This window comes from Nipponia nippon, unplaced genomic scaffold (assembly GCF_047370975.1).
Source record: "Nipponia nippon isolate SJK-2023a ecotype South Korea unplaced genomic scaffold, ASM4737097v1 scaffold_1, whole genome shotgun sequence".
NCBI lineage: Eukaryota > Metazoa > Chordata > Aves > Pelecaniformes > Threskiornithidae > Nipponia > Nipponia nippon.
In genome coordinates, this window is record NW_028262290.1 from 51,217,933 (window position 1) to 51,232,489 (window position 14,557).

General features: G+C 43.4%; 1 protein-coding gene across 1 annotated transcript in view; it reads right to left on the reverse strand.

Moving 5' to 3' along the window:
• The window catches only part of TTC39C (tetratricopeptide repeat domain 39C), a 38,029-nt gene extending 34,448 nt beyond the window's left edge, over positions 1–3,581 (reverse strand). Inside the window, exon 1 of the mRNA XM_087754899.1 lies at positions 3,210–3,581. Within this exon, the coding sequence (XP_087611025.1) occupies positions 3,210–3,355 (146 nt within the window). The 5' untranslated portion in view covers positions 3,356–3,581. The remainder of the gene's footprint in view (positions 1–3,209) is intronic.
• Between the last annotated feature and the right edge of the window lie 10,976 nt (positions 3,582–14,557).

A 14,557-nucleotide genomic window follows, 5' to 3' on the forward strand; every position in this document is an offset into this window, starting at 1 on the left:
TCACTAGCAGGTGGAAGATCTAGACTTCTTAAAAAAAAAAAATCACAAAAAGCATATGCAGATGTCAATGCTACTTGCAGATGATTTTTTAAACCCTGGTATCTTCCCTCAAGTATAATTTAAAACAAAACAAGTCACATACTACACCTCACAAATCATTAACTGCTTCACAGTGATATTCAACGCAGTTCCAATGACATGTTGTATCCGACACACAACAGACACATTCATCTGACTTCTTCGGATTCTAAATAGATATATATGAGCTCTAAACACCAAAAGACAAACTATTACGCTCCCACGCCCAACACAGAAACAATGGTTCTATAGCCAATGACTTCAAAGTCACTCTTCAAAGGCAAGACTTTACTGTTACAGTTATACATATGAAGCACAGCTGCCATTTCAACGCTGCTTTCCTCAAGGACTGCATTATGACCAGTTTTCAAATATAACTGATTTTGGGCTCATCAGCCAGCTTTCTGGAAGCTGCAAAAATGCAGAATAGCAAAGAAAGAAACAGATCCAGCCTGCTTTGGAATGACAGCTGTCCTTAGGCTCATTAAGGTTGTCTACTGTCCCATAAAGACAGCAGCATTGATTTGAATTAATATTTCACAAGATTCTTCAGGTGACAAATGAAGAAAAAATTAAAGGAATAATAAGCAACAACAAGCAGAGGCAAAAACCAGTAGTTTCTAAGAAACTAGTTTAAATGATGTGCTTAATGAAACTGAAGTTTTGCTGAACTATTGAGTTTCCAAATATTCTTGTAGGTTCTTAAACGGTTTCCATAAGAAAAAAAAATTCCATTCCTCTCCTTACTTCTAGGATTCATCTGATAACTGTTAAGCTTTTGAAAAAGAGCTGAACTACCTGCATAGGCAGTAGTCTAGAACTAACACTTTCTATAAGAAAGGTCACTCGAAATACAGACAACACACACTCGCATCAAGTTCAAAAAGCTGCATTTCATCAGACATCTTTCAGCTCTAGTGCTGCAAATTACAAGCATCCATATTACATTATGGAGAGCTTCCAAAAGCTGCTCCTTCTGCTTACCAGTCCCATTTAGGATGGGCTCTACTTCATAATTTCAAGCATACATCAACAAAAATATACTCATTTAAGGCTGTACGCAAAGAAACGTATAATGGCACTACCTAAGTCCGTGTAGGAAGAACGCATCCAAGACAAGTATAGAACCAAAAACCATTGGGGGGAAAAAAGTCAACCTTACTGCACGTGTCTTCAAAATCCAAATTTATAGGAAGTTGAGCATACTTTGCTGTATCTTCTCTCCTACCTCTAATACAATTTAATAAAGGTCTACTAGTTCACAGCAAGAGGAACCCTGATACGAATTTTGGGATGAGGTAGACAGGGCTGGAGATTTTTCACAGTCATTTAGAAACTAAGGCAGCAATTTTCAATTTATGAATCATAAAACCACTTAATCTAATGAAGGAATTCCTGTTTACTCCTTGCAGGTAGTGTTTACAAATCCAAGATCAAACAGTACACTGAACTTAAAGTCACCTCTTGATAAAAATCAAACAAAGAAAAGCCCGCACCTGGAAAAAAGACAGATCAGTTTCTGCATTTAAGAAATCCTTAGTAATAAACCTTCTAGATAATCAGGAGAGCAATTTGCAAAAGATATCATTACTCACCCTTTCAAAGGAGGATTAAACTGCATTTTGAAAACAGGAATCTTAACAATTTTACTCCCTAGCATTACTATACAATATAAGAAGCATCACATATTTAGAATTCCTAGACTACTTCCAGATTCACACTACTGACAGAAAGCAATGGCACAACACAACAAAAAACGGAGGGGAGGAAACCTCATCAAGTGTTCCTTATCTGGCATCTTAAAAAAAAAACCACACGCAACTCTAAACAAACAACCAAAACCAACAGGTTCCCTAGATACCTAGAACAACTGATGACTCCAACGGACTCAAGAAATAAGTAACTCATATAGCGCAACTTCATATGAATGCGAGCTGCATGTTATGCATGTGAGGAACGCAGAATCGGGGCCTTACCTGTCACCTGCAATATTTCAATTAATTCTACACAACAGTACTGCATATGTAACACAGCAGTACATACTAGAGACAGCATGACATGTTTAATATTAGACTGTGGCAGGTACACAGTGAAGTTATTATTCCGTTACTATTACGGGGAGTTTTCTTAATTTGTCTCACTCCCCCACTCTACCTCCAAACATCCTTTTTGTAAATAAGATTTAAGTACATAAGTACACCATCGCTATGAAATGCTATTTTAAGTCAATCAAAGTCTTTTTTAATCATACAGACAACAGCAGTACAGTCGATATTAATTATTTAGAAGGTATGCGGAACTACAGCAGCTCAAGCTTGCACGGAATGCATTAGCCCTCAGACAAAAAGGACAGGTATCGGCTCTTCTTTAAGACTGACTTACACAGTTGTGTTAATGCCATTCCCACCGGATGACCACTTAACAAAGCTAGACACGATGTAGGTAGGGATTACGAAGATAATCTTCGCAGCCAGAAGATAATCACAGCAACATTCAAGGACCTTTTGTCGGTAGCCGTTTTTGCCGGGTGAAACCAGCATCAGACCGCATACGAGCGCCGGAGCGAAAACCCCCAGGAAACGTCTTCAGCCGCACGTGTGTGCTTACCCGCTCACCGCCGCCAGCACTTACCGAGGGACCGGCCGGCCCTGCCCAGCCCTTCCCCACCCCTTCCCCGGGGCGGCGGGCACCAGCCGCCTTCCCCAGCAGCACCCCGCCGCCGCGCCGCCCTGCAGCCCCGCGGGGGCCCCGCGGAGCGGATCCGCACCCTCGCGCCCCCCGGCCACGAGGGCGAATCGCGCGTGCCCCCCCCTCCCCCTCACGACAGCGCCGGCTGAGGCGGCAACCGGGGGCGCCAGCCCTCCCCGCTCCGGGAGCCGGGCGGGGCGAGGCTGCCCGCGCCGAGCCCCCCTGCCCAGGGCGCGGGGCCCGGCGCGCCTCACGGCCCCGCCGCCCGCCCGCCGGGCCGGAGGGGAAGGCGCCGCCACCCTGGGGAGGCCGCCGGAGGGGAGAGCGGGGCCGGCGCGGCCGCGCAGGTGGGTGACGGGGACAGGTGCGGGGAGGCCGGGCCGGCGCCGGTGGGCGGAGGGGGCCGCCCGGGGAGCGGCCGGCGGAGGGGCGGCCGGGGCTACCTGTATTTCTTGAAGAGCTGGTCGGACTCGCGGAAGCCGTTGTTCAGCAGCATGTTGATGCCGGCCAGCGCCAGCTCCGCGTCCTCGATGGGCAGCGGCGCGTCCCCGTCCTCCCGCCGTGGCGGCGGCTGCTCCGAGCCGGCCATGACGATGAGGAGGCAGCGGGACCCAGCCGGCTCGGCTCTGCTCTGCTTTGCTTTGCTCTGCTCTCCTCTCCCCTACCTACCTACCTATGTACCCGCCCGCCGCCCCTTCCCGGCCGGCTCGGTGCCTCCTCGGCGTGCCCCGAGGGAGGAGTCGGGGGCGCCCGGTGCCGGCGGAGGCGCGAACGCGGTGCCCGCCGCCGGGCCGTGCTCCGCCCGCCCGCGCTGCGGCGACGCGGCAGCCGCCTCGCGCCCGCAAGCCCTCCAAAAGCAGCGGCGCCCGCCTCGCTCCCCAGCGCGCAGGCGCCGAGGGGGCCGCGCATGCGCGGGGGCGGGCGGCGCGGCCGCCGGCTGAGGGGCCGGGGGTGTAACGGCCGCGGGGCGGCTCCGGCGGTGGCGGCGCCGGGTTTACTTCCCCCCGCAGCCCTAAGGTGCCTTTCTTCGTCCTCTGCCTGGGGACGCCGTCCCTCTGGCGCCGGGGAAGGCTCGGCGAGAGGCAGGCAGGCAGGCGCGCGCTGATGCCCGGCTTGGAGGGAATTTGTGTGCGGAGCTTGCTTGTTTTGTCCCGCTTCGGTTTTCTTCCCTCGGCGTGGCTTCCCCGCGCCTCCCCTCGCCGCGCCGGTGGGCGCAGCGCGGCCGGCTGGGTGCCGGGCAGCCCCCCTCCCGCCAGGCGGGCAGCCCGCAGCCCTGAGGCCTCTCCCGAAACCCAGCGGGGTTTTCTAGCGGGAGCTGGGGCCGCAGCCGGGCCTTGTATGTGAAGTAATGAAGTCCTCCTCTGATAATGCAGCTTTCCCTTTTCAGGGAAGTGATTTTTTTATTTTTTTTTAAGTAATTTTAGTCAGTGGCCGAGGTCACTAGCATAGAGACTGAAATTTCTCATTTGTACAATGGTGACTTTGCAATTTCCCCAGTGCAAGTGTGGGAACTGTAGGGTTTCTAGAAATTTACTCCCTAACTCTTGGCACCGACCTCCATCAGCAGCAATGTGAACTTGCCCATGAAGCTGACAGCAAATATCAGTGTTTTGAAAGTTTGGTTCAGATACAGGGTAGTCTGACAGGTGTTTCCAAGCACAGGATGGATGAGAAAGTACACCTGCATAAATGTATCCATTCCAACCCAAAATGGTCACGTACAGGGTACTGAAAATACACCGAAGTTGTTTTCACCCTCCTTTGCAAGAAGAGGTTTTCTTTGCTGCACTTAAATTTGGGTGGAGACAAAGGCTATTGCCTACAACCTGGTCTTGCTTCCTCTCGGCTAGGACGGTGCTACAGCTGCTCTTGCGAACATTTAAGGATCAGACTTCCCCCCTCGCCCTATCTTGCTAGCATAAAAAAGCATGGGACCACGCTCTACTTTTAGTAGCAACACCTCTTCCCTGTCAAGAAAAACATCTGTCTTCCTGTGAATCAATTAGCAATATTGCTGTATGTGTCTTATGGGAATCACTACCACCACCTTGGGAAATACTCTGTACCAAACACCTCTGGAGAAAACACTTTATGAAAGGCAAGGATTGTCTAATGCCAGGAGGCTTCTGAAACCTGTCAGGTGTGAGTTGGGCCCTTTGGCCAATTCCCACCCCTCTGTCTTAACTGAGCAGAGCTGGATACGCAGAGGGGTGTTTAAAGAGAACATGCCTTCTGTTACAATGCACATCTCCAAAACAGCATCATCTACACAGCCTAGAAATCCTCAAGGGCTTGTAGGAAGTCAGGACAGCATGAACGGGGAATGACGTGTTCTCCCATGTGTTTGCAGGTTATTTGTGAAATTTGGTCTCCACAAATTCAAGTAGCCTTGCTAAAAAGAAGTTGCAGGTTGCAGTTTCACCACCTTTGGTCTCTGTTCCAGGTGTGTGCAAGCTTGTCAAAGGGAAGAGCAAAGGTACAGGCTCTCTTGAGCTAGCTAACAACTTCTAGGAAACCAGAGTAAAGGTCTTGGAAATTTTAGGCCAGGTAATTTATTAAAAGTACAATTCTTGCTCACCATCAGGAATTTCATTGTCCTTGAGTAATTACAAACCAGTCACCTCAATCTGTTTTCATAAGAGAGAGGTAACATAGGCCACAGTAGCATGGGTTATTCAATACTGCACTGCAGTGAGCTGTGAAGCAAGGGGAAAGCTGGCCACCGACTGGCCCCTCTGCTGAAATTGTTGGCTGATGAGTGCCTATCGTGCTGATGATAGTATGCTACCAGGAATTAAAAAAAAAAAAAAAAACCACAAGCAAGAAAGACATTAGAGGGCTGGTAGGCTGGGAAGTAAATACAAGCTTTGATTAGCAAGTACAAGTCATCCATGTAGCTCTGTTCACTGTAGTTTCCTCACTCCCCTGGCCATTTTTAGCAGGCTGAATCAGAGGTACCACATCCTTCATGTGAATCAAACTAACTGTAACCCATCACAAGACCTCATCTGCCGTTACAGGGCAGGCAGGGAGACTTACAGCCCCGCTGATTTCAGATCCAGTTCTGCAGGAAAATGCGGTTCCAGTGCAGTTCACAACAACATAGGCACTATAAAACTGCTGCTGCTCAGCTGTTGAAGTCAAACTGCAGATGTCATACTGCTTCATTACTGGTGTTTAAATGTGTTACTTCTCTACTTGAGCAGTTGAAATGCAGTTTCATTCTGCCAATTTTTTCCACAGATTTATAGCTGTGTTTCCAGAGAGTTGATTTAGCTATTCACATCTTGAGCTTCAAAATGAATAGCTAGCTACCGGAGAGTTATAAAAGCATTTGTTACAGAAAACAGATTATCAGTGCCAGCCCTCAGCAAGGTCTGGAGCAACTGGGTGCTAGAAAGAAGATCTCAAAGAATTCTAGCTCCTTGTGCATGGGGCCAAAAACTTGCAGAGAGCACACAGCCCTGCTACACTAGTATTCAAACACAGGGGCTGGGAAATAGGAGTCTAGCTTTGGAGAAACGGAGTAGGTGTTTCACAAAGGACTTGGCTCTTCGCTGCTCCTCAGAAATAGTACTTGGAGGTAGGAGTTAGCCTTCTCTATGCTGAGTTCTCAGAGGATCCATAAGAAGATTCAATTGCTCTTCCCTTTGACGAGCTTCCTAAGTTTCTGCCCTGTCTTTGTGCTTCTGACAGGGAGAAGTCCTGCAAGTAATCGTCTTCACATACTGGTCCCTGAGTCAAAAATTGGTTTTCATTGGTGTTTTTCCTCTGTAAGTCTAATTGGAATTTAGCCCTACTATAAACTCCATGACCTACAGAGAACAGCAAAAGTTGAAGTAGCAGGGAATAAATTATTACAGAAAAGCGTATTGATTTATCGAAGGCATCAGAGAGAAAAGAGTTAAAAACAAGAACAGACCTATATTCATATTTTCTTTAATATCATTTTCATACTCTGTAAATTAGGTCCCACTTGTCCCAGGGCCCTTCTCCACTGTGTCTGGATGAGGCAATCTAACCTCTTGCTTCTGTCTCAGAGTGCCCTAAATCTGATTTTGCTGGGTTTCTTTTTACCTGTCTTGTTCCAAAACTCTGCCTCTGTCCTGGAACACCTCAAGAAGCCTGGTACAATTTACTTTTTAAGATGGAGATGAAATTTCAGCAGTGGACTTAGAATATTTGATCATCAGCAATTAAGTTAGAGTCACTGCACGTTTAAGTAGAGAGAAGTAAAATCCTTCAGAATGGAATTAACTTTTTTCCTCTGTGTTTCAGAAAGTGTGACTGTGTATGTATATAAAGTGTTGAAAATACTAGTTAAAATCATGAAGACATCTCCCACACTTTTTCAATCTCAGGCACAAACCTGCAGAATCCGCTTCTGTAATTTTGAATTCCTTTTGAGGATTTGCTATTCTAGTTAAATATCAGGTGTGGTCCCACTGTTGGTTATGAAGGGGTGTCAGAATCCAGGGTATAGCCATCTTTTCCACACCAGCTGTCAGAGGGGTCTTATGTGTGTTGGTGACTGCCAATAAATGGCTAGTGAATACATAAATGTGAGTATCTTCCCTTTTTGAATATATTGTATTTGGTAAGAAAAGAATTATTAAGTTCACAAGTACATTTCTAAGGAAATGTACTTTTTAAGTAGCTGAAGGCACTTGTTCTTGGGCTTTGTGCTTCGGACTCTACCTCTGAGTTTTGCAGCAATGAAGGTGCCTGCCTTTTGTGTCTTATCACTTAAATATTTATGAGTGGTGAGCTCTACATCTGTTATCATCATGCATTTTCCATACAGTGCAGCAACTAAGCAATACTACAAAGCGAAGCTAATCTTCAGAGCTGGCTCTCCACATTTTCCTATTAATATGCATTGTTGTTTTAAGGGCTAAACCCTGCCTAAGGACACACACATGAAATGACTGTTGAAATGATTTGTCCTGTCAATAGACAAGGAGTATGCATACATATCCTGGTAAAAAAAAATAACCAGGCTCAATCAGCCTCTTTGAAGTATTCCAAGGACACTGAAATGAGTCTTTTGACCCTTTCCTCTGGTTAAAGAGCGTTACAGTAATAACAATTAGAAGAATAACCTCCGTTTGTTGCAGTGAACTTTACTCCAGAATCAGCTACTCCTTCCTCTCACAAGCTTTCTGTTTTCCCTGCCTATTTTTCAAAGGAAGCCTTTCATGTATGGAGAGCTATCAGATGGAAGGTGACTGATCTCTTGATCCTGGTCCCTTGAGCAGTCATTCCTGGCTGCTCTCATCTAGTTTGTAACAAGGGCTGCGCTGTGGCATTTCTGCACAGAGAAATCACAGAGATGGCCGGGTCAGAGCAGGTAAAGTTCTAGGAAAGCCAAAAAGGAAAGTGAAAGATGAGACAGAGCAAGTAAGAGCTATTTCATATGTTTTTTTCATATTTTAATTATATTTTATAATGTTTATTTTTATCCACACTTATTGTTGCTCTGGACCCAATATGTAATCAGTCATATAATGGGATAAATTCATGTGCAGTCACACAGAGTTATTTTTACTGAAGCATATGAAGGTGTATAATTTTTGCTATATAAAGGATGCTAAATGACAGAGCTTTTTAGTGTGGGTTTTTTTCCCCAGAATGTGCTAATGGCCAAACATATGCACACAGTTCCGCAGAAAACAAAGGAATACACAAGTATTAAATACTAACAGCTGCTCTGTTCAGGCGGCAGCCACATGCTGGCCTGTTTTATGAAAATTAATTGGAAAAACTTCCACACAAAATAATCATCCTACTTGAATTTTGAAGAGCCAATTTAAAATGTTTTACTTTCAGAGGAATGACTTCCTACGGAGTTCAGATCTACCTTTGATTGTAAAAATACCTGCTCTCTATTGCCAGAGAGCATGAAATGTAAAGCCCAGATTGATTGCCAGAAATCCACCAGTTCTAGCCCAGTGCTTTCTGGGGAGTCAGAACAAATTCATCTAGATCATAAAAGACAAATCTTTGTCTAAATGTCCTTAAAATCTTTTCAGTACAGAGAGTCTGCAAATTAATTTTCCTTCTTCTTCTTGCTCCAGTGACCAATGAAAACAATTGATTGCATCTTTGTTGCAGAAGCAGGGGGGTAATAGCAAATTAAAACAGGTGAACTTAATGGTTTTGTGTATGGAGAGTGAGGTAGGCTGTCTTGCCCAAACTGGAAAATATAAACATTATTTGTCTCACGCAATACTCTTGTTTCTACATTAGGGGATCTTGACTCGGGCCCTGTTCGTCTTTCACTTTTTAGAACAAATAAGAACCTATTCACTTTGACCTTTTGCAAGCAGGCCATAAATTCTAATACTCTAATCATTTTTGCTGATCTGCTTTGGAGGATTCCTCCAGTTTTCCTGCATTTTTCAATTGTGCATGAAGTCATTTCACAGACCAGATTTTTCTCTATATATTCCTCTATATACATGTACATGTATCTAACTATATGTATAGCATTCACCAACAAATTATTTGCCCAGTGACTGAGGATATACCTTTGTACTTTCAAGCTTATGATGAAAAATGAGTAGTCAGCAAGGCCATAGATAATCTATGGCAAACACATCAGCCGTAAGAAACACCCTTTGTGTTAGTGCTCCCCACCAGTCCTTGTAATTTAAAATAATCAAAAATCCTTGTAGGACGTATTTTGAAATGTTTGGAACGTAATAAACATAATATCTTGCTAAGGCTTATTTTCCTTTTACTAGTTTAGCAGTAAATATTTTCTCACAGGTGTCAAGCAGCTTGATGCATAATGTGATTTGAAATGAGATTATTTAAAGATTACTTGTCAGCAACATTCGTACTTTTCTACTTCCACTTGGGACTTTTGGCATTATATATGTTTTATATTTAGCATCTTAACATTTTTCACTAGCTTATTCCTCAGTCCTTCACTACAAAAATAGAACGGCCTCTATTGGGCTACAGAGGTTTTATTTTGGCCATGTTAGATGTCATGTTTGTTTTTCAGTTTTGAAATCTGCACTTCTTGCCCCCCTTCTTTTTCCTAGCCTGAGAGCAGGGAATATTTTGTTAAAAATTCTAGGCACAAAAAACTCAGTAGACCCCATTGACGACAGTTTTTTGTGACACAAGACACAAGTTTATGTAGACAGATTGTCCAGGTAATCATCTAGAGGAGACTGGGCAAGGCTGTGTGACCCAGCTTTACACTCTTCTCTTTGAAAGATATTCACCACTGCGGTGACCAGTAGTTGCGATAAACAGAAAGGAAGGCATGAAAGAAAGACGCAGTGGGCTTATGGCTGGGTACCAAAGGCAGCCAAGAGCTCAGCTTGAGAGGCAGACAGAGGTTATGAAGCAGCCATGGCAGAGCTGTGAATCTCCCTTTCCCAGTATTAGTAAAACTGCAAACAGTGGATTCTTGTGCAGATGTCAGTTTTGTCCTGTTTTCACATTTGCTTGTTGCTGTAGGCTTGTAGGTGGGCGTACCACTTCAAGGTCTAAGAAACCATCGCCACCTGATAGTCATATGTCACTCACATATGAGGAAACCTTGCCTCACCTGTGTCTTTTCAGCAAGCCACTTAAATTCTCCATGCATTGGTTCTCATACCTATTGATGGGGTGGTAATGCATGATAATTTTGTGCGTTAACATTGGTGACTATGCTACATCAAGGCATTCGCTAGTCTATGATTGCCTCAAACTAAAGCATCTTGACTTTCTGTAACTGGAATAGACCACACAGAATATGTTCATTTGAGCAGCTCTATCAGCAACGTATATGCCTACAAAGATGGTGAGCTTCTTCCCTTGCATATACGCTGTGTTAGCTACTGATATCTTCGTCTCTGATTATTTCAGTTCCTTATGTTTTGGGAGTTTAATCATGTCTTCTGGAACATAGTGCTCTGTTCTTTACAAAACTCTTCTCTGAGGCTTGCACACATAGACACGGCAACTGGCTTTTAAAAGAAGCAGCATGATCTGCAGCATATATCATAAGGCAGAAAGAAGCCTAGAAAACATATTGAGAGACAGATGCTACCCCAGATATCAAAGTTTTTATTTCTGGATACTAGCTTTTCATCTGTGAAACTTGTGCCTTGGTCTGAACGCTTTTGCTGCTCACTCAAGAAGATAACTAGTTGTACCATTGAATTTAGAGAATCATTTAATTTGCGAGAAAAGTCATCGTGTCTATTTGTATAAACCTATAGTGAAGGGATCATCTTCTATTAAGTGTGTATTCAGGCAGTATGTATATTTCTATATACTCAGGTTACAGCATTATCTAGAGGCAACAGCTAAATAGAGCCATGTGCTTAAATAATCTTCATTCTATTCTTCTTTGCCTTAATTTGTTTTTCTATAGTTATAAACATTAGTTTATGTGAATGGACTGTCAGTTTATATGAATGCAAGATTCTTCACATTTTGATGTGTAAAACTATAAAGTAGACATAAAAATATACATTTGTCATTTGGTGAGATTATTTTCTATATCCGACATTTAATTTAAAAGAGAATTTAAGAGACTGGAAGCTGATGCTTGACCAACTAGATTTTGAGTTGACAGTTCCATAATGAAATTAAGCAAAACCAGGAAGGTATGTGTTATCTCCTGTTACTTAATGAAATAAGCAGCATGCAGTTGACTGAGGTTCCTATTCTCTAAAATAAGAAGTGATGTCTCTTTTTGCTTACCACTAGGTTTTCTCATTCTTCCACTTACTTCTGGAAATTTAGGCCATTTATTTGGAATATGTACTCTGTCCGAATTGGTTTATAAAATGTTCCTATTTGGGCATCTGTTAATCAAGGTATGTGAACTGGGAAACACTCTTGAGAATTAAAGATTCCTCCAAGCAGTGACTACCAGAATCAGTTCCCACTGTGGGAAGTGGCAGCGTTTGCTCTGCAAGTGAAACGCTGCATTGCAGATGAAGAGAAATGGCAAAGTCAAGGTTCTGTGTGCATGTAATGGTAACCACAGGAGTGACTTAATGTGCAACAAGATTTTTATTAAAGTAACAGCAGAATAACAAATTTAATAACCCTCCTCTTTTTTAAAGTGTATTTGGATTCTGCAATCACTCCTGCCCTTAAACAGCACAGTGCCTTTTGAAACCACATATTGGGTGACTTATTCTGTACTGACTCACTATTTATTGTTCTACTAACAGCATTTTGTGAGGCTAAGAGCGATATACCAGGCAAGCATCTTAACTTGAGTTGCGTAATTTTAGCCATTATGAGTTACACACAGCAATAACCAGGATAATACCGTGAGAAAAGCTATGCTTTTACTAGCCTTTTTTTCAGAGTTCCTCTCCCAGACATAGCACAAGCAGAAATAATCTTTTATTTTCTCAGTGCACTTTCCTATTTTTCATTCCATTAGCATTTTTCTCAAATGCTTTTTTCTACTGCAATTCATCCAGCAAGCGTTCCTCTCTTTTTCCTTCCATTCCTTTCATTTTAATAGCTCTTGCACTTACCTATTTTTAGAGGGGTTGTACAAGCACATGTAAATACACATTCTATCTCACATCTCTTTATTTGATATGCCTCTCACTTGGGGTTCAGCCTACATTTTCTTCTCAGGTTCTCAAGCTTCAAATCATACAAAGCACAGAAAAAATAGTTCATATATGTTAGTTTCTTTGGTATAAGGTAGAAACTAAGAAGAAACATATGAGCCCACAAATGTGTCTGGCTCATCACAAAAGCAATGAGTTCAACAGAGATTTCTTCCAGTGGTAGCACCAAAACACTGAAAAATAAGAAGGCGAAGAAATGCTGGCAAATCTAGTGCCACAGATCCGAGCACTGTCTTATAATGCTGTGACTCATCATGATGGTAATATGGAGATGCCAGGAGCTAACCACACTATGTTTGGGTAACTCAGTACTGAAAAGGATGAGTGACAAAAGCATTTATAATGACGATTTTTCCTTGTAATTGGAAGCAGGAGATAATTCCCCATGGCTTGTTCCTTTCTTCACTGAGGCCTGCTGACAGCACTGCACAATGGTATTTCTATAGCTAGGTTGTAAAGTGGTCTAATTATTCCTGAGGACTAAAGTGTAATCAAGCACTGCATCCATCTTCTGGGAATTAGTTCAGTAGATTTCTTGCTCGGAGGCCAGAGCTAGGTTGGCTGCTGCCATGTCCTCTGATGGCATATGTTTAAGATGGTGTGTGGATGTGTTTTTGTTTGGGGATAACTAACCCCTCTCCATTGACTGTAGAAGGAGAGCCTAGAGTAGATACCCAGTTTTTATACAACTGAAATTGTGAGATGAGTAACCATGCTATTCCACATGGGTCTTACTGAAGTCAGGTAGGTGTCATGTACCAAGTACCAGTGCTGCTGGCCAGTTTCATGTGTACACAAGTCTGCCTAGCCATGCTATTTGCTTAAAATCAAGTAGGTCCGCATATGTGGGTCCCAAATGAAAAATGAGTTCACCTGCCCTAATAGTAAAAGCCTTAACATTTTTGTCTGGATTTGGTGTTGGAATGTGCTCCCGTAAGCACAACTATGCCTGAAATGCAGATGCATGTGACAGTGTTACAGTGCTTGTTGGTGCCAGCCAGGGTCGCGCTGTGCATTGCTGTTACAGACATTCACAAAAAACATTAGTATTCCCCACTGAAACACAGCAGACTTCATTTTACCTATACAAAAAGCAAACTTCCATTTCAAACAGGTCTCTGGGCCTTAATAAGTTTCTGAAAGCTGCATTTATGTTTTCAAACGACTACTTGATGCAAATGCTATCTGCAATTTGTGAGAATTTGTTATAGCTGGGAATGCCTACATACTATTAACAAACACAAGTAACTCCAACAGAAACGTTGCAAATTATACCCAAGAACGTTATTTCAAACATGCACAGGAATGCTCCGGCAGAGATCATGATGTAGGTATGAGAGACTTACCTCAACAAAAGCCTTCATCAGGCAGCTCGGTTATACGATGAGCAAATGCAAAGGCGACATGGAATAATCACTGTTGTCCAGATTATGAAGCCATTCCATTGAATCTAATCCCTGCTTGAGGCATGGTGGTCCCTTTGATCACACTCCAGCCCTTTCTTCTCCAACTTGCACCTGCCCTTGCTGAAGCCTGCCCTATTACTACGCTCCGTTTTAGCATACAGATAAATTAAAAGATACGATGCCAGAGGCTGAAATTTAGGAATATACAACACAATCTTTGGTTTTCACCAAACTAGAAATTTGTTGTGCTTTGTAAACGACTCTAAACTGTGTGTCTTGTTGCAGCCCTGAGTAACTTCTGTTTTTCCTATCTAGAAAACTTGACTCTCTTACAGGAGAAATGAGGACACCTATCCTAGGTGACAAAATGCTACCTGTGGCTTCATTGCCAGGGGACCCTCTACAACTGAAAGACAGGCATAGGATATATGTATTTACTTAACATGATAAGATTTTATAATATGCCCTTCATAGGCCTGGGGTGGAAACTGTAGGGCAAACATGAACTTCTTTATAGCTGCAGGGAGTAGAGAAGCCGGTATTTGCCTTGGGCAACTGCAGAGAGGCAAGGGTCAGCCATAGAAAATATCAGCAGTCAGAAACGACTCTCCAGAGCTCAGTTTCCTCAGATCTGAGAGGAGGAACTAGGAACAAAACCTGCTTATAGCCCCAGCTAAGCTGGGATGCAGACACTGGTGTTTGGATTTGGGTCATGTGTCTTATGCAGAAAGCAGTTTCTACCAGAAGTTGATATATCAGAGGAAGTTCATCCTCGTC